The following is a 20,231-nucleotide window of genomic DNA, read 5'->3' as shown; positions in this document are numbered from 1 at the left end:
ATCAATAAATATTAAGTATTTTTGTTTAATAAATAACTTATATTATTATGTAATTATATAATTAATATTATTAGGGCAGCAGCTAACAATTACTTTCATCATCACTTTAATCTTTTTAAAAAGAATGAGTCATTTTTTGATTGATCAATTAATTGACATGTCAGAAAATAGTGGAAACTGCCAGTCACAGTTTCCCAAAGTAACTTCTACAGATGTCTTGTTTCAATTTATAACCATGTTATGAATTCATAATTATCAATAAATTCTTATTTTGTATTAGATAACAAAAATCAGCAAATCCTCACATTTGAGAACCTGGAACCAGAGAATGTTTTGGCATTTTTGCTTAAAAAATGACTCAAACGATTAATCAATTAAATAGCCTCAGATTAATTTCCTGCAGATCTACTAATCAATTCATAGACTAATCTTTTCAGCTGTGATGTAAACTGCAGAGTAAAAACTGCGTCTGTGTCTCCACTTGTCTCTCCGCAGGTCAACACTATATCCTGGAACGACACAGGAGAATACATCCTGTCAGGGTCAGACGATACCTTCCTGGCCATTACAAACCCGTACAACAAAAAGGTAATCAATGAACTGACAACAGTTCAGCTGTCATACACAGTTCAAACAGCTGACAGAGTAACAACAAACGGATGTAAATAAACTGTTTGAGTAAACAGCTGATGAAGACTATTTTTTTGTCTGCTGACTTTGATATTTAACCAGTTTTAGCTCTGGTACAATTAAATGATTTTTCTCTTTTCAGTGTACAAATATTTTGTAATGTGGAGAAAAAACAAATAATCAAAACATGGCAGCAGTAAGTTACCGACTCATGTTCTCAGTCAAGCTTAGAGACACTGTGGGGACAAATGTGGAGGTCACATACAGTTGAAGGTGGTTCTAGGGGTCAGCCAGAGGTCTCTTTCTTTAGTCTTGTGATGTGATTGGTTATTGCAGTGGTTTGCACAGCCAGTAGTGTTCCTACGTTATAAGATTTGAAAATGGATTTTTAATGTTTGTTTCCCCAAAACAAAAGGTGGGACTCCAGTGGTTTAAAAAAAAAAGAGAAAATAAAGAGTAAAAAATAATGTTTTGATCATTTTTGTGATGCTCTGTAAGTGAAATGCACCAAAATGATCAAGATGAGATAATCACTGGAGCCTTTTTCTTCAAATTTGTATTTGAGGAAACAACAAACACATTGCAGTAATTTGTTTTTTGAGGCAGAGCACCCAACTGAAACTCAGTGCATGATGGGAAATTGAAGCAGATATGGTTAATGGATATATTTAAGTGTTTAGTTTTCAGCTCAGTTACTTTCCTGCAGCCTCTAACAGTCAGGCAGGTCATTAACTTCTGTTTCTCTTCCTCAGGTCAAAAAGTCTATACGTTCAGGTCATCGTGCAAATATCTTCAGTGCTAAGTTCATGCCTCACACCAACGATCAGGAGATCATCTCCTGCTCCGGAGATGGTATCATCTACTACACCCACACCGAGAAGAGTGCTGAGTACAACAGACAGTGTCAGTTCACCTGCCATTATGGAACAGCTTATGAGGTACTAAACACTGTTGGAACCTCTGCAGGTCACATAACTTATCACTCTCTCACGTTTTCCATTTCTAACCTCGTCCTCTCTGCTTTCTATCAGATTATGACGGTACCAAATGACCCCTACACGTTTCTGTCATGTGGGGAGGACGGCACGGTGCGGTGGTTTGACCTGCGCATGAAAACTAGCTGCACTAAAGAAGACTGCAAAGACGTACGTCGACAGCTGTGATATTGTTTTTCTCTTTTCAGTCAGTGACTCATCAACATCTCAGTAGCACTAATATCTGTTTACTTGTTTACTGGATGGGTTCCTTTTTTTTTTTGCTTTGTTTTTTCAACCAACTCTGAAATACCGGCACATTGTAGATGATGATTCATGTTTTGTTCTTTATATTATTTATTTATATAAAGAACATTATTTCTTTTCTTTTATTTATTTATATTACATTTTATTTAGGTTATTGGTCTTGAGCTTTATTTCTTAAAGGTGTTTATTAGCACATAATAGTTACAGGTAACACTTTTTTTTTTTAAAATTAAAAATCAAAAACATCTAATTTAACATTAAATAGAATTCACAAATTTTGTTATAATTTTTTTGTCAATTATGTTCCTTCATTAATGAAATTCCTTCTACCCGCTTAACTTTAGTTATGTATTTTATTGATACAACTTGATATTGGAATTGATATTGATTTGGTATTAATGATGTAGTAATGATGCAACAACACCTCCACATTTGCGTGGGTTTGTCCTCGGTGCTGCTTGTCTCTGGTTGGAGAGACAGAAGACGGTTATCTTGGCTTCAGGCCGGGCTGCGTGTGTGTGTGTGTGTGTGCGTGTGCGTGTGTGTGTGTGTGTGTGTGTGAGAGAGAGAGAGAGAGAGAGAGGGAAGTGGTTTCCTCCTAGTTTGTGTTTCATCTACTCGTATTTCATTCTGGAGATCAGTGCTTGTGATATTAAAACTAAGATAAGAGATAAAATAAATTAATCCTTAATCCCATAGCAGGGATTTTTGCAGTTACAGCAGCAAAGAGGATAATGCAATAGCAGGAAGCATCAGTAAAAAAGCAAGATATAATAAATAAGTAAACAGACTCAACGGCTGAATTATTGCACATAGGAAATATTGATATTGCACAGTTTAGTATACATTGATTTTGCACATGAGTGAATGTGTCAGTTTTGGTTTGTGGTCTACTGGATTGTTGATTGTAAAGTCTGACAGCAGCAGAAGGACCTGCAGTATCTCCCTCACACACTGCAGGTGAAGCAGACTGTCACTGAAGGAGCTGCCCAGTGTTGTCAGAGTGTCCTGCACGGGGTGGGACATGTTCTCCATCTGGGATGATAGCTTCGCCATCATTCTCCTTTCTCCCACCAGCCACTGGGCTGAGGGGTGATCCCAGGACAGAGCAGGCCTTCTTAACCAGTCTGTTAAGTCTCTTCCTGTCAGCAGTCAAGATGCTGCTGCCCCAGCAGACCGCTCCTTAGAAGATGGCTGATGCCACCACAGAGTCAAAGAGGTCCTCAGGAGGGCCCCCTGCAGTCCAAAAAACCTGAGTCTCCTCAGCAGAGAGAGTCTGCTTTTTCCTTTCCTTTAGAGTGCCTTTCTGTTGTCCCTCCAGTCTAGTTTATTAATCAAGTGAACACACAGGTACTTGTAAGATTTCATCTCAGTGTCCATTCCCTGGTTGTTAACCGGTACAGGAGGAGAGTGTTTGTGCCTGTGGAAGTCCACCGCCAGATCTTTGGTTTTCCCTGCATTGATCTGGAGGTGGTTCCACTGGCACCAGTCCACAAAGGCCTGAGTCAGTTCTCTGTACTCCTTGTCGTCCCCATCTGTGATGATGATGATTGCAGAGTCGTCAGAGAACTTTTGCAGGTGGCAGTTAGTTGAGTCTTGTGTGAAGTCTTTAGTGTAGAGGGTGAAGAGGAAGGGAGCCAGGACTGTTCCCTGTGGGGCCCCCGTGCTGCAGAAAACCATGTCGGACTCATAGTCCCGTATCCTCACATACAGTGGTTGGTTGGTTAGGTAGTCCAGGATCCATGCTTGTGAGGTGGTGGTCCAACTTGTCACTCAGAAGCGTGGGCTGAATGGTATTAAAGGCACTGGAGAAATAAAAAAAACATGATTCTCACAGCGTTCCCAGCCTTTTCCAGGTGAGAGAGGGATCCATGTGGGAGGTAGATAACAGCGTCATCCACCTCAATGCCAGGTTGATAGGCGAACTGTAGCAGATCCATTGATGGGCTCACCAGGGGTCTGAGATGGATAAAAACAGTCCTCTCCAGGGTCTTCATCAGGTGCGATGTCAGGGCCACCAGCCTGTAGCTATTGAGGTCCTTGGGGTGCGCGTTCTTTGGCACTGGTACCATGCAGGATGTTTTCCACAGCTGTGTCACTCTCCCCAGCTTCAGGCTCAGGTTGAAAATGTGCTCAACTATCCTGCACTGCTGGTCTGCAGAGGACTTGAGAAGCCTTGAGCTGATGCCATCCAGCCGTTCTGGCCAAGATTCTCCTGAGATCTTTCCTCACCTGGTTTTTTGTGAGGGACAGATTGGGGCAGGGGGGCTGTATGCTGGAGGTTGTGGGTGGGGGTTGGGGGGAGGGGGGTAGGGCATTGGACAGGAAATGCAGTGGCTGTGAGCTGAATGTTGTGAGAATGGGGGAGTTGGGCTCCTTGTAACCAGAGATGGTTTTAAGGCAACTGATCCTCCATCTTCCTCCTGTAAATGTTTTTTCCCTCCCTGATCCTCCTCCTCAGCTCTCTCTGCACCTTCTTGAGTTCCTCCTTATTGAATGTGGGCATAGTGGAGGACAGAGAGGTGTGATTAAAGTCACCAGAAATAAGAAGGCGGGCCTGCGAGTCGCTGTGTCTGTCAGAGTAGAAACTGTCAGAATACTTTCACCAGACACTCACTTCCCCCTCTTAATTATCCTACAACCTGTGAGTGTTAAGACTGGACCTCCACAGCTGGAAAACTAAACATCCATAATTTTTCCACATTGTTCAACTTGACCTAACAGTTGCAATAGCAGCATGATTGTCCTTATATCTACTTTATGAGTATTTGTAAATACCTATTGTCAAAATGCAGCTTCAGGTGTTTCTGTTAGAACAGATTTCTGCAGAAACAGCAGAAATGACTTTATTCTACGGTTTTGATTTCAGGACATCCTGATAAACTGTCGGAGAGCAGCAACCTCCATATCCATTTCTCCACTGGTGCCCTACTACCTGGCTGTGGGCTGCTCTGACAGCTCAGTGCGCATCTATGACAGACGCATGCTGGGAACTAGAGCGACAGGTAAGATAACATAAGATAACCTTCATTGTCCGCAAAAGGAAATTAGTCTTGGACCATGAGAGCACTGAAAGCTGCTTATGTCCGTCATGACACACAAACACCACACAGCATCTAAACAACAGCCATCAGACAAACGTCTAGATCCTACAAAGATAACAAGGTAAAGAATGTCGTCCCATCCTGCCTTGCTGTGTGTCTATTGTTCGATATTCTCATGAATGTGACTTTATCCTCTTTCTCTGAAATTCTCCAACTATATTATAAACTATTTATAAAATTACATTAACAAAATTAACAAAATTACATTGGTTTACATTAACAGTAATGACTCAAAGAAAAGAAAAGAGAGAGCAGGCAATTTAAACAGTTTGATCAAGGCAAATTTATTTGAATTGAAAGCTTCAATAACACTGCCTATAAAGGAACTAAGACAAAATGTTAAAGGAACAAAAGACATACTGTAAGGAGAATAAAGACACAGATATGAGCTGTAATTAATTAAAAGGCATTATAGGAAAATTCTAATTTACAGTGCAGTAAGAAATATGAATACATTAAAAACATTTTGTGTGAGTTTGTTTCAGATATGTGGTGCATAGCAGCAGATCAGAAAACCATTCAGTGCTTTATAAACCAACAGTGGTTCTTTAAAAAACAATTCTTTGACACAGGAAGTCGGGTTAAAGATCTGAGATCACTTCTTGGTGTTAGTAAAATTAAGACTTTAAAATGCATGCATGCATACAAGGGAGGAGGGAAGTGAAACAAGTAAAAGCATGGCTGAAAATATGTTTTTAACAGGCACTTAAGTTAGTAAGTCTGAGAATCTAAGGACTCTACCTGATATATATATATATATATATATTTGTAGCACATCAACCAAATAGTCTGCAGAAAGTCAATGAATAGATTTAAGAAAACCCGCCAACACAGCAGCCGATGTAACTGATCAACTCTCTCTCTCTCTCTCTCAACGTCAGGTAACTACATGGGCCGGGGGACGACGGGTATGTGCGTCAGGTTCGTTCCCGCTCACCTGTCCAACAAGTCGTGCCGAGTGACATCTCTCTGCTACAGCGAGGATGGCCAGGAGGTTCTGGTCAGCTACTCCTCCGATTACATCTACCTGTTCGATCCCAAAGATGACCAGGCCCGAGAGCTAAAGGGCCCCTCTGAGGAGAGGAGGGAGGAGGTGAGAACATAAGAAGACTCGAGGAAGGACTCGAGACACATCACAAGTCCTTTTTTTTTTCTTCTTTAACTGTTGCCCGTTCGGTTATGTCCTTACTTATTACTTACTTATAATTTCATGGTGTTTTTTTAATACCATGAAATGTTGTTTGAAATCTTTCATGTAATCATCCAACTACACTTTTTTTTTAAATTATTGATTAATCTGTTAAATTTGTTTTGGTTAAGTGAGTAATCCTTTAATCTTTTAAGTCAAAAACATACTAAAAAAGCTCATCACAAGTTCTTCAAATATCTTGTTTTGTCAGACCAACAAGATATTCAATTTCAAATTACATCAAACAGAGAAAAGCAGCAAATTATCATATTTATGAAGCTTGAAGTAGACGATGTTTCGTTTTTTTTGTTGCTTGATTAAACAACAGGAACAATTAGTCGATGTTAAGAAATGTTACTGTTTTTTTTTTTACTGTTGACAACATGATAAATCCAATAGTTTCAGCTCCAGTTAAAAGAAATATGGTAATAATCGGACACAGAGAAGGTCAGTGCTGCAGAAGAGGCTGCAGTGGCCTCCTGGACCAGAACTACTGCGGTGGTTGAGCCTTTAATCCATAAAGATGACGTTTCTTGATGCTCCAGATATTCTCTATAAAAAGTACCCAAGTTGTTTGGGTGAAAAGATTGTTTCTTAGAAACAGATCTGACCTTGTTGTGGCTGAGTAGAGCAAATGACCCTGAAACTCAAAGAGAGGAGAAGAAACAACATGATGGTTCACTAAAACCAAATCTGAAACACTGAGTATCTTTTCTTGCATGTATTTAGGTCATTATATCAGTTTGTTTGAGCACATAGTCTGGACATCGGATAAGTGAGCCGTCAGAGAAATCGGACCTCAGATAAACTTAGGTGGGCGCCGGAGCTTCACGTGTGACTGAATGTGCTGGATCATGGTGCCAGTGTTTGAAAGCCTCGTGGTGAGCTCAGCTGTGTCGAGATGCAACCGCCACACACATTCCTTTCCAAATACAGCGACCGACGCAGGCAGTGTTCCTCTATCCACCAAAATAGTTCAGGCAGAGGTGGTGGTGGTGGGGGGATGGGGGGATGGGGGGGGGGGGTTGAAGCTAAGGAAATGCTCTCTCCTTTTTCTTCCACCTGTGATACCATTTTGTTCTGGGCCTTTCTGTTTCTGTCTCCTCCCTTATTCTACTATCTCCTCCAGCCTCGGCTCCTTTTCACCACCTCCAGCCCATGTCCAGACCTGATGACATTTCCTTAGCAAAGCAGTTGATAGTCTCTCCACTAAGACCCCCTTCTTTCTATTTCTGGCTCTGAGCCTGTTGCCCTACAGAGAGAGCCAGGGGACTGGAAAGTGAAGGCGACCTCAGTGGTGCAGCTAGAAGGGAGGAGGAGGAAGGAGGAGGAGGAGGGGGGGGGCACTTTGGAGAGGACACTGACAGAGACATGCAGTGTTTTGCTTTGGCAGCAGAGCTATTTTTGACCATGCTTTGACTGACAAACTGCTAATCTTTCTGTGTGTGTGTGTGTGTTTCCACAGCTGAGGCAGCCTCCAGTGAAGCGCCTCCGTCTACGAGGCGACTGGTCGGACACTGGACCCCGAGCTCGTCCTGAGAGCGAGAGGGAAAGAGATGGTAAGATCACAGCAGACAGTACCGCGACATGTGACACGTTGACGTATGTGTTCCTGCTCAGTTTAAAGCACACTAATAAACCGCCGACCCGTGAGAATTTATTATTAAATCAGCCCACAAATTCACTTCTTATTTTTTTCCATTTATATTTTTCTCAGACTTTTTGTGAGAGTGATCATTTAATTTTCTAGCAAGGCTGCAAAGCTGCAACGTCCCAACATAAACGCTTTGAATGTGATCAACAACACTCTGATTTACTGTGTCGCACCTGAATGTTTCTTTCTAAACCTGCATTAAAGAATGTAATCCCTTTTTAAATGGATATGGTGAACTTGCAAACATTAGCCTTAATTATGAGTCATGTTTGTGTCCACCTAAAGAATCTCACACAAATATTCACTCTTCTTTTACCTCTGTTTTGCTCTCCGCGTACTCCTGATGAAAATATCTGACTGTTAAACACTGTATTCACCAGCTAGTCGCTAACTTTGTCTGCATACCAGCTGATGCAGTGCAGGCAGTGTTTTTCATTTTTAATTCACTGAAAACAGCTGTCTGCCGCCGCTGGAAATGAAGCTGATGAGAGCAGTGAGAGTGAACCAAAACTGTAAAGTCACAAACCAGAAAACCAAAACCGTGAGCTGAAAGAAACTATCGACCTCTGCTGAGCTGAGAGGAAACGTTTCTATCACACCTACCTATCACACCACACGTAGTCATGCGATCCATTGCTAATACAGAAATATTGATTATAGCTGCTTTAAAGAGAGGCGACAACTGATTTTATTTCGTGACCTGTCTCATCTAAAAAGAGAAAGCTGCCGTTCTCTGGGAATATAATCAAACATGCAGAGTAATGTGATAGGCACAGGGGACAGACGAGAGGAGAGATTCATGGCTCAGTGGGAACAGACTGGAGCACACTCGCTGATTTGTAGCCTTTAATAGTGAAAACAGACTAATGTTTCGACACAGCTGTGTCTTCATCAGTGTCTCTTTTCAGTCTTTTCTCTCTCGGGTTTGCTGTCCCTGATCAGAGAAACACTTGAATCAGCTGCATATTGCTGGAAGATGCGCAGAGATCTGCTTTTTATTCATTTCTCAGCTTCAGAGTACACAGTTGAGATTAAATGTTGAAATGAAAAGTGGCCCTCTGAAGAGAGAACAACCTGGCCAGCGACCCTCAGCTAAATTGAGTTTGAGACCCTTGGTTTGAAATGATACTTCATCAAAACTATCAAACACCCACCAGCTGTAGGCTTGAAGAGAACAGCGGCTTCGTTCCACTTAAATGAATGTCAGTTGCACAATCACTTCACTTCGCGCACACACACACACACACACACACACACACACACACACACACACACACACACACACACACACACACACACGTCAAGTCAGTTTTTTTTCTGCAGCCCAAAGTCACAAATTTGCCTCGAAGGGTTTTATAATCTGCACACTTTTATGTCCCCACGTAGTTTTTTTTTTCTTTGTCCTTACTGAGTGAAATTGTCTAAACATAGGTCTCAGTCATTGAATCAACACTTCTGACTATGTTATTCAAATCTTATACAATGTGTGATGTTACAATCATGACACATATAACACATTCATACCAAAAAATATTCACCTACTTTGTGTTTGTATTATTACTCTCTGCCCAGTGGTCAAATGTACTGCTGTTAAAAAGCAGATGTTTTGTGTGAAAAGTGCCTCTAAGTGTTGCTCTGATCTTCCAGGAGAACAGAGCCCGAACGTCTCTCTGATGCAGAGGATGTCGGACATGTTGTCCCGTTGGTTTGAGGAGGCGAGCGAGGCTCAGGGCAGCAGAGGAACCCGACCTCAGACCCGACCCAGAGGTGAGGCATCAGTCTGAAAAACTGTCAATACGTATAAAATAAGATCTACACATTTCAGGCTTCAAATATATAGATTATGAATTTTGGGGGAAAGAGAGCTCTGATACAGGACCGGCAGTCAGTATTCACAGATATCCTGAGTTTGAGGTATGAAAATCATTATTGGATCAATGTTGTCACATCTTTTTTAAGGTCTTGAATTGTCTTTAAGAAAATTGTATAAATTCTAGTTCATAAAAGTTCTTAAATTCATTTGAATAATGAAGAATCTTTGTGATCTTCATAGTAAACAATATTTTATATTTTATTTCTTTAACCATGGCATTTTCTCACAAATCCCATCTTGTAAACGTCTTCCTGTATGCGGACGGCTTTTGATAAGCGCATCTACTGCTGCAGTACATTTAATTATTTATGACTGTTTTAGACTGATCATTGGATGGATGTCATGTGATATAAACCAGTTGCATTTTGGCTTTGATTTAAATCATAGTAGACTGTGTTTTAAAAAGTTCATGTTGCCAAACTGTGTAGCCACGTTCACCACTGATTTTTATTCTTTTTTTTTAAGGTTTTATTTTAATTTTCCATACATATATTGACTAACATCATATACACTTACACATAATATCACATACAATGAACAACAACCACCTCAACAAACTCTAAACAAAAACAGAGGAACAAAAAAGTAAAAAAAACACATTTTTATGAAATATCCAAACCAAACAAGCTCAACTGATTATCTGCGATTGTAATTTTTTCCCCACGTGGGGTTTAAACTGGTTTATTCTTTTCTGTAGCTGTTGTCACCAGAGATTGTAAACATCTATTTATTTTCTTATTTCCAGGAACAGCTGTCCGTCCAGAGGCGGCATCGAGTACCTCAACTGCCCCTGCAAGAGACTCCAGACAGGAATCTGGCGCCCCCATGAGGCCTGCGGGGACAGACACCCTGGAAGTACCTGCCAGCTCTGCTGCTGCCGCTGCCGCCCCCACTTCCTCTTCCTCCTCAGGGTCGTCGTCGACAGTCACGGCACCTCCTGCTTCCAGCTCCTCGTCGGTAGAGAGTTCGGCCCCTTCCACCTCCTCGCCTGACTCAGAGCAGAGGAGTCAGGCCGACGCGGGCGGGACCCCCACGCCAACTGCCACCCCCAGCTCAGAGCCTGCACTCTCAGGTAGACTCACGCACCTGTTTTCAGAAATGTACATTTTACTCTTCAGTCCAGCGAGTAGGGCGACTGTATGTACTGAGTGTGTGTGTGTGTGTGTGTGTGTGTGTGTGTGTGTGTGTGTGTGCGTGTGTGTGTGTGTGTCGGAGCCACTCCACTCAAGCAGCAGCCTCACTTCACTCTCTTTTCCTTCAGCATCCTGTTGTCTTTCTCCTTGTTTTTGTTTTCTTTTTCTTTTGCCTGACTCTCTGCTCCTGATCCTCCTCCTCCTCACATCCTCCCCTCAATCTTCTAATCGTGCATCCACTCTCCCTCTCTTCCTCTGCCTCTCTGTCAGAGTACGGTCCTCATCGGCTGCCCATAAGTTTAGTGTGTAGGCGTTTGCAGAGGTTACTCCGGCTGGCCGACCCCCCAAGACAGGGTCAGAGAGCAACCACTTCTTCTTCCTCTGCAGCCTCTGAGAGACAGTCACAGAGAGCTGCCGCTGCCGCTGCCACCACTGAGACGCGACCCCGTACAGGTTACCCGCCCCTCTGAGCTCCCCCCCCTCCTTCCCCCCACCTCCTGCTGCTCCCCCTCATTGCCTGGACACCCCACTCCCCTCCCCCTTCCCTCACCATCTTCCTCTCCCCCCTTCACATAGAGACAGTTATGCTCTAAGAGGATCCAGCCTTGCTAGAACTGACCACTAATCCCACAGTGATCACTCTTTCCATTCCCCACTACTGCACCTTGAGCTTATTAACCTCTCCGCTGTTTTGCTCGGCCCCTCACTCACTCCATCGCTTGAGTTTTTCACCTGCAACTCTCCCATTGGAGTGGCACCCAGCCGGTGTGGAGCTCTGCTGCTTCGGTGTCCTCACAGCTCATGTGGTTGTTCACTCATGATTGACGGTACTTACTTATCAGTCGTAGATCGGCTGTGGTTCGATTTCACTTCAGCTTGAGAATCCTAACTCTCTTTCAGACACGGATTATGTAACACTGCCGGCTTCATCTGTTTGTTGAAGTGGCCTTTTGTCATTCAGTCAGAGGTGTCCGTTACGGGTCTGTTCAGACATGACAGGACTTTTACAGAAAGAGCCACGATGCTCACACATCCGTTTTCTCACAGGCCGCATCACTGATGGATTTTTAAACTTATTTCGATGTTGAAGCCTTAATTAATGAGCACAAGGGACGCACTTCTCACAATGAATCTCATCAATTTCATCATTGATGAGTTCTGCTTTGTTTTATGATGGCACATAAGCAAAGGATGACAAGAATTCCCGTTTGCTCACGTGCTGTATGTAAACCGATTTGAGTATTTCCAGCTTTTAATCTCTTTGATTAAAGAGAGTTTGATAAATAAGTGATAGATTTATTACGGTGAGTGCTCACATGTAGAGGACGTGCTTTCAGTCTCGTTTTAAACCTTGTTGCGCCGTAGCTTTCACAGCATTCAATGCAGACGGTGTCACGGAAATGTCATTAGGTCTAACTCAATAACTTTGTCCTTGTGACTTTTTTTTTTTTTTTTTTTACATAAAAGTGAATCTGGTGCTTATTCAACCATGAGACCAACACAAAAATCTACTATCACATTTATGCAACGAAGTGCATGTCTGAAAGGGGCTTTATTAGACAAGTTGTTAAATTAAACCAGCGATGACACAAATTATGCATTCACTGAACACATAGTGTCTTTGCTTGTATTGTTTGAAGTGAGAGCCAGGCAGCACTATCAGATGTAGTGCAGAGAACCGGTGCTTTTGTTAATTTTGTATAATTTAACAAACATGGTGGATAACAGCAAACTGTGTTTTATTAAAGGAAAGGTTCACAGTTTTTCAAGTCTGTCTTCAAACAACAGTCAGGTGTCCATATAGACGCTGAAAGAGGTTTTTCTTGCTGTAATCATTCCTCCTGTTCACACTGGCTATTAAAAGATCCCCTTCAAATGCACTTTCAGTGTAAGTGATGGAGCCAAAATCCACAGTCACTCTGTGCAAAAATGCATTTAAAAGTTTATCTGAAGCGTATATGAGGCTTCAGCAGTCTGAGTTGGTCATTTCAAGTAGATATCTGCCACATTTACAGTCTTTTTAGCATCAGATTCCCTCTTTGTGTTTCCTCAGACAGTGTTTCCCTGTTGACACTAAACAGACTGTGATGTTGAAATATATCTACTAAATTGACTAATTTGGACGGCTGAAGCTTCATATTAGCTTCAGATAAACTTTTAATTACATTTTTTCACAGAAGGAGGCTTGTGGATTCTGTCCCCCATCACTTACATTGTAAGTGCATTATGAAGGGATCCTCTAATGGTCAGTATGAATATGAAGAATGATTATGGCAAGAAAAAAACATTTCAATGTTCATTTAGGCTCCTGACTGTTTAAGACAACTTGAAAAATTGCGCACCTGTTGTTTAAGGTTTGTATTTTCACTGCGGTGTTGTGCAGTACCTGAGAATAAGTTATTCTTGATGGCAGGAATAAACTATTTGTAAAGGATCTGTAGGAAGCATTTGTGAATTTGTCATTTTTTTCACTCAGATTTACTAATCTCTGGTACTCATTTTGCATATAAAGGCTGAAGCTGCACTCACAGTGTGTGAAATGACCTTCCCTGGTTTGAGCAAATAAAAGAAACATGAAGTTTTTTTTTTTTCCTTTGGCTGATTTTTACAGCTCTTCCTGCTTGGCCTCGGACCGTTTTTTTCAACATGTCTTTGAAGTTTAATTCTTGTGCGTGTTGACTGTGTGAGCCCTAAGGTCTGACCTCTGTATCCGGTGTTTAGTCAGTCTCATTTGTGTTCCAGATTCGCCCTCGTCTGTGGTAAACAAACAGCTGGGATCCATGACTCTCGATGAACAGCAGGGTGCGTCCTCTCCTCCCACCCTGCTACTTGCTTTGTCTTTTTCACCCTCTCTCAGATACACAAACTCTTTCTTTCATACCACAGTCTTTCTCCCGTCGTTTTCATGCTTCGCTTTCTCCGTTTCCAACTCTTTACTTTCCCATTATTCCCATGATCTCTCCTCATGTACATTAAAGTGCCTGCAGATAGACTGAGCAGGTCTATCAGACCCACGTTACTGTTACTTGGGCTGAAGGATACTATAATAAATGAATAATATAATATGATATATTAATTTAAATCCTCTTTGTGTTTCCCTGGACAATGTTTTCTTGCTGAGCTGCAGTGGAGGCATATTAACACCAAGAGGGAATTTCATGCTAAAAAGACTAATTTGGGAACATATATAATACGATTAGTGTAACTCAACCTACTTAAGCCTCAAATTAACTTTAATTAACTTTGGAAAACATTTTTTACATTTGATTTAACTTGCTCACGTTCTGAGCAGGATTGCAACGAAATAGTTTTCAAACTTTGCCTAATAATAAAAACAATAATAATAATGATAATAGTAATAATAATAATTTTCTTGAGTAATTGTTTCATCCATAATAAATTAAGTTTTAAAATATATCTATCACAATTTCCCAAAGCTCAAGCTGACATATATTCAAGCTGCTTGTTTTGTCCAAAACCCAAAAATATTCAGTTTCATATCATAGAAAACAAATATTCAAACTTCAGAGGCTGGAAACTGTGAACTTTCAGCATTTTAGTTTAAATAAAAATTATCAAAATTTTAAAAATAAATTAAAAAAAGTTTAATTTCCTCAATTAATTGATTAATTGATCGACTATAGAAACTAATTGACTAATTGTTGCAGTTTTGATTGCTTGTGAGGCTTCTCCTTTCACATGAATACAACAGGGATCCATGTGAATCAGTTTGTGCACAAAACAATAAAAATCTAAGAATTAAAACAAAAGGAAATGTATTTAATCAACGGCAGGTTCAATCTCCTTTATGACTGTGATGACCAGCTGAGGTGTGTGATGATCCTTCAGGTGTTTCTGTCTGTTGCTGTCGATACTTGAATCACTGTTACGAAATCACCACCTCTGTCCGCTCTGTCAGTGTCTGCTGCATGTTCCCATTTCCTGTGTGTGGTGTTAATCAGTGGGAAGTAATGCAACAGCAGGTTGCATGTTTCCAGTGTGTTTTGCAAGAACCAGTTACACATTGAACTCTTGATTCAGCAGTGAAGCTACTTTTTCTTAACCACACTAATCAATCTTTCTCGCTTGCTCTGCCTGTGTGTTGTCCTCTCGCCCTTCAGGAGGAGCTGCAGGTTCACCTCCTGATGAATCTGTGTCTGTACCAGCCAGCAGCAGCACCTCCACATCCACCTCCACCTCCACCTCCACCACCGCTGGCACCAGTCGACCCAGTGCAGCAGAGCCAGTCCTCAGCCTGCACTACAGCTCAGAAGGAACCACCACCAGCACCATCAAGCTGGACTTCACTGATGAGTGGTGAGTGATACCTGAGCAGTGGGAGAGAAACATCCTGTGAGCTCTCTGATATCCCCTTGAAAGTCTGTTACAGGTAGTGTCATCGAAGAGCTATTTTGTCCTCGCACCTATAACAGATTTCATGTTTTGAATGTTTTGTTGGAGGTTCATTCATTTCCAATGAGCTTATTGATAATCGCTGCATCTCCTCGTCACAAAACCATGTGACAATGGACGACCTCAAGCGTACAAACACCCAGTGAATTAAAAAATGCAAGAAACAAATGCAAACAAATATAATACAAACAATCAGAAATAAAGGATCAGCAGTCAGTCAACATAACTGAACCAAACTCAACTGGCACCACTAACATTTGTGAAAGAAGAGAAAGAAGAGACTTACACACATCCAAAATAAACTCCTCAACCAGGTGCTCAACCAAACAGGAAATACCAAGACAAGAAATGTTGGAATACACACACAGTTTCTTATATTGACTGTCGCTTTCCAACAGGAAATTTATTGTGGGAGCAAAGAAACTGTGTGTGGACTCAACTATTATTTGACCTGTAAATCAAACCTGAAATCAAAGTGAATATTTATTGTAGGAACTATATTTGATCAGTTTCATGTCAGTAAATGTTGGTCACAGGATCAGAAGAAACTCAGCTGCATTAGTGCTGCATTTAATTAGTGTTTTGGTTGGCAGATCCTCATGTAGGAAGACACTTTATATGATTTCACAAGTGACCAACAGTGTGCAAAATTCCTGGTTTCTTCTCAGTTTGCATACAAAAAAATTTCAGTCGCAAATTGAAACATTGTGGATACAGACGCATCGTCAACCTCGTACAACTGATTCCACACTGAGGTTAACAGTTAAAAACAAATGTAAACCATTTGTTAAAACCTTTCAGAAGCTCAAAGGACTCAGTTGGTTTGATTTCTTCCTTTTACAGGAGCAGTAGCACATCCAGCTCTATGGGCAGTGGAGGATCCAAAGCATCTGAGGCGGTGGCTTCACAGAGCAGAGAGAGTCTGTCCACAGAGAGCTCCACGTTAGAGCAAGGTGAGATGTGTTTTTGACGAAATCAAATTTAACTTTATTATCCTAAGAAGGACATTAATTGTTTGGAGGTGCAAAAAAAAAAGAATAGGAGCAAATACAGAAAGTAAAGTAACCGACACAAACCATGAAAGGCACAACACCAGTGTAGCCGACTGTTAGCAATCATTCAGTAAAAAGAAAGATGTAGCAATATGAAAATTTGAGATCTCTCTAGTAGGTGAATTCCATGGACTTCTGCTCCTAATATTTCATGTAAAGGAAGCTCGCTCCTCCCTTTCTTCAACATTTGGAAAAAAAAATCTCAGGCTGCTGAAAGAGAAACTTGTCTTGGATTTCTGCATAGAAAGACAGTCATGTCACTTAAAAAATAGATGTTATCTTTATTTACTTATTTAACCAGGTAAAAATCCTACTGACATTAGCAACCAAGACCTAGCTAGAGCGGCAGCATTACAAGTTTCAGTCAGGACAATACAATATACACCAGGCACACAAATAAAACAGTACTAAAAGCCAGATGATAAAGGCTCAAAGAACAGAGAAAGTTACAAAACAATTAGTAAAGGAGTCATTTACCACGGAGTCTACAATTCAGTCTGGTTCTTTAATTTCCCTCTGCAAACTATTCCAAGTGTCTGGAGCACAAAACATGAATACTCTCTCTGTCTGTACGTTGGGGTCGGACGGTAGATATGTGTCTTGTGATCTAAGATTATGATTGGAAGATGGACTCTGTTAAATCAGTTTGCAAAGATGTTGAGGGAAGTTTTTCTAGAAAGGCTTTATAAATAAAAATATACCAGTGACTCAAGTAACACATAGAGCAACTCTGGAGTCCAGAGCACAATGATGAGTTCATGGTTCTATGTTGGTGACGAATCTTAATGCACAGCTGTAAACATACTTAAAAAACACATCCACAAAAAAAAACATGAATGAAAAATGTGATATTTCTGTAATTCTAAAACGCCTTAATACACACATCGAACTTGAATGCCTACAACAAAGCAGACAATAGTGCATTTTAAGTATCCTTTATGTATTGATGTGTGTCCCCCCTCAGTTCCCTCTGCGTCCTCGAAGCAGCAAAGCGGGCCGGCCGCCTGCACAGAGCCTCCATGTGCCGCCTCCTCCTCCTCCTCCTCCGCGTCACCTGGCAGCTCATCAGCTCCAGCCCCGGCCGCAGCACAGGGCTCCTCCTCATCACCGCCAGAGAGGAGTCAGCCTGAGGAGGACACGTCAGGGGGCTGCAGAAGGCAGGAGCCCACCACAGAGGAAGGGCAGGAGGGAGGAGAGGAGGGCCAGAGCCAGAGCCAGCCCGCACGCGCCAACCAGGACTCCGACGACAGCGACGACGATCCCATCCTCATCCCGTCAACGCGCTTCAGAGGACAGGGACAGAGGTACGCTGCACAAGATGACGCTCTTGTGTTCCTGTTCTTACACTAGAAGCAACAAAAGCTTATATTCAAATATTGCTCTCATTTACGATCACTTTTAAAGGGTGGGTTCTCTGATTTGGGTTTTTTTTCTTTGTGATGTGACTGTTTTGCTACAAATATAGATTTAATTCCAGAGGATCCGCAGTAGGAGATAGAATGATCAGGTAAAGTCTTTTTCACTGGAAACCAAAGCATCTAACCCGTCAGGTGTGTGACATGCAGCAGAGCATTTAAACTCAAGAGCACAACACGACATGTGCAAGCAAGCGTGAAGATTAATGTTTTTTGTGTTGGTTTGGTCATTTCACTCACAGAAAAAAAAACTAATACACACAGCTAACTGTAGCGTTAGAGCACAATGCATGAAGTGTTGACTCCACCAGTGATTTGAGAGACACCGTTACAGCAGCATTTAAAAGATGTCATACGATGGAGGGATGGAGAATGAACGATGTGTGCATGACATCCTGATGGAAAGGAACACATACAGATATATAAAGTTTGATTTCCTCAATAGGACCTCTTAGAAAAAAACTTTTTATGAACTACAACGTACACATACTGTCAGTCATGTGACTAATGGACAAGACTTAACATAACAGAATATCAAGAGCTTGATCCAGTTATGATGATGAAGGTGTTTTGCCTTGGAAGTGGCTGCTTTCTAGCTTGGGAGTTTGTTGAATAGATCAATACGGCATAAATGTGAAGCATGGGGTTGATAAGCCGCAGCGACAGCACGACGTTGTGTGTCTGTTTTTCGTGCGTCTTTATATTTACATTTGTGTTTGGCTTCCTTGTGTTTCTCAGACGCTCGGCAGCGGCTCGTATCCAGGAGCTTTTCCGCAGGAGGAAAGAAAGACGGGAGATGGAGGAGAGCGAGACGCAGAATATCAGGAGACCCTCAGTTAAAATGGTCTACAAGGGCCACCGCAACTCCAGGACGATGGTACACCTCACGCCGTTTTACGTTATATTGGTCAGGAGCCTCGAAACCTCATGAATAAGCCTCTTATAGTGTTTTTTTACATGCACATCTAGATAAAGGAGTCCTGTTTCTGGGGCAACAACTTTGTGATGAGCGGTTCAGACTGCGGTCACATCTTCATCTGGGACAGACACACCGCAGAGCACCTCATGCTGCTTGAAGCCGACAACCATGTGGTCAACTGCCTGCAGCCGCACCCCTACGACCCCAGTGAGTCCCGCCGCAGCGTCTCCCCGCACGTCAGATGTTTCTCTACTGCTCCGTGACGACGTTTCCCACCATGTTGTTTATTTTCTGCTTTGTTTCAGTTCTGGCTTCTTCAGGGATAGACTACGATATCAAGATTTGGTCGCCACTGGAGGAGTCGCCATCTTTCAACAGAGTCCTCGCTGATGAGGTGTGACCAATCAGTGAAATCAGTGAATTGATTGAGTGATTTATTAATTGGTTTATTGTCTTTCAACAAAAAAGATTTCAACATTTACTCAACAGAAGTTTCCTATTATGAAGGATACAGTCTCTTCTGTCTTAGTTGTCAATACATTTTCTATAAATCTCCCCCGCAAAAAACACATTGCCTTCAGACAACCAAAGCAAATCAGCTTTCTATAATTGATTTTTGTCCTTATTTCACCAAACTGGCAGCAATAAAACACAAAATAAGATTCATGGAAGTTAAAGCTGAAATCCTGCATCTGATGGAGAAAGAAGTCAGAAGAGATGCATCTTCTTCTGACTTCATTTAAAGCCAACATGTAGAAAAGTATTGAAGTAAATCTTCACTTTGCCACAAACTGAGTTAGCTCATGTGACGAAGGTGACAAAACACAGAAATGACCATAAAGCGTTGTTAAACCAAATAAGAACATATTTCATGTGTTATAAGTGACTATGAATGAAGAAATACTTATTTTGTTCATTCACAGACAAAGACAAGTGCAGTGTTTTTATACTACATACATAGTTAAGTTAATAATAGTTGGAGTCAGACGCCAAACAGCTCAAACTCCATGTTAAACGTCTTATTAACAAACTGTTACAAAACTCTAACAAGAGAAATTCAAGATTCAGGAAGAGCAGTGCTGCATAAAAATACTATCAACACCAGTTTCAGATATGAAAATCTGTTGTAATTTATACATTTTACAGCTGGGGTCTCTGAGACATTCGGGGTCTGTAGTGGACTTTTGAAACATGTTATCAGCTCATAATCGTGTTTATGAGTAATTCTCATAAAGTCATGAGGTATCAAGCTGATGAAACAATGCTACATGTTTTTTTTTTTTAGCTTTTAAAGACGGCTTTAGGTTTCCTTTCAGAGAAAAATCCTCTTTATTTCTTGCACAACAAGCTTTCCCAGTTATTTCTTCAGATCCTTCGCACGTCTCGATACTCTACACTCCCTCTCACCTTTGTTTTTCCATCTTTCTCCTTCTCTACTTTCAAGGTAATCACTCGCAACGAGCTGATGCTAGAGGAGACGAGGAACACAATCACAGTCCCGGCTTCATTCATGCTGCGAATGTTGGCCTCCCTTAATCACATCAGATCAGGTACACACACACACAATCTCTCTGTTTCACATCAGGCAAATTGTTTGAATGTTTGGGC

General features: G+C 41.5%; 1 protein-coding gene across 5 annotated transcripts in view; it reads left to right on the top strand.

Annotated features, from left to right (window-relative positions):
- Positions 1–20,231, top strand: part of dcaf6 (ddb1 and cul4 associated factor 6) — a 33,038-nt gene that overhangs the window by 12,100 nt on the left and 707 nt on the right. The window contains exons 3-20 of one of the 5 annotated variants that reach the window (XM_067603830.1): positions 496–588; positions 1,383–1,568; positions 1,662–1,775; positions 4,741–4,876; positions 5,857–6,068; positions 7,630–7,723; positions 9,466–9,585; positions 10,437–10,763; positions 11,095–11,277; positions 13,567–13,626; positions 14,946–15,141; positions 16,081–16,190; positions 17,254–17,593; positions 17,755–17,796; positions 18,443–18,581; positions 18,674–18,830; positions 18,929–19,017; positions 20,068–20,173. In XM_067603830.1, coding sequence (XP_067459931.1) covers positions 496–588; positions 1,383–1,568; positions 1,662–1,775; positions 4,741–4,876; positions 5,857–6,068; positions 7,630–7,723; positions 9,466–9,585; positions 10,437–10,763; positions 11,095–11,277; positions 13,567–13,626; positions 14,946–15,141; positions 16,081–16,190; positions 17,254–17,593; positions 17,755–17,796; positions 18,443–18,581; positions 18,674–18,830; positions 18,929–19,017; positions 20,068–20,173 — 2,704 coding nt within the window. The remainder of the gene's footprint in view (positions 1–495; positions 589–1,382; positions 1,569–1,661; positions 1,776–4,740; positions 4,877–5,856; positions 6,069–7,629; positions 7,724–9,465; positions 9,586–10,436; positions 10,764–11,094; positions 11,278–13,566; positions 13,627–14,945; positions 15,142–16,080; positions 16,191–17,253; positions 17,594–17,754; positions 17,797–18,442; positions 18,582–18,673; positions 18,831–18,928; positions 19,018–20,067; positions 20,174–20,231) is intronic. The other 4 variants (XM_067603831.1, XM_067603832.1, XM_067603833.1 and 1 more) reach the window with 4 other exon arrangements.

Source organism: Thunnus thynnus, chromosome 11, assembly GCF_963924715.1.
Source record: "Thunnus thynnus chromosome 11, fThuThy2.1, whole genome shotgun sequence".
Lineage (NCBI taxonomy): Eukaryota > Metazoa > Chordata > Actinopteri > Scombriformes > Scombridae > Thunnus > Thunnus thynnus.
The sequence above is the reverse complement of the archived record's forward strand: the minus strand, read 5'-3'. Positions and strand labels throughout refer to the sequence as shown.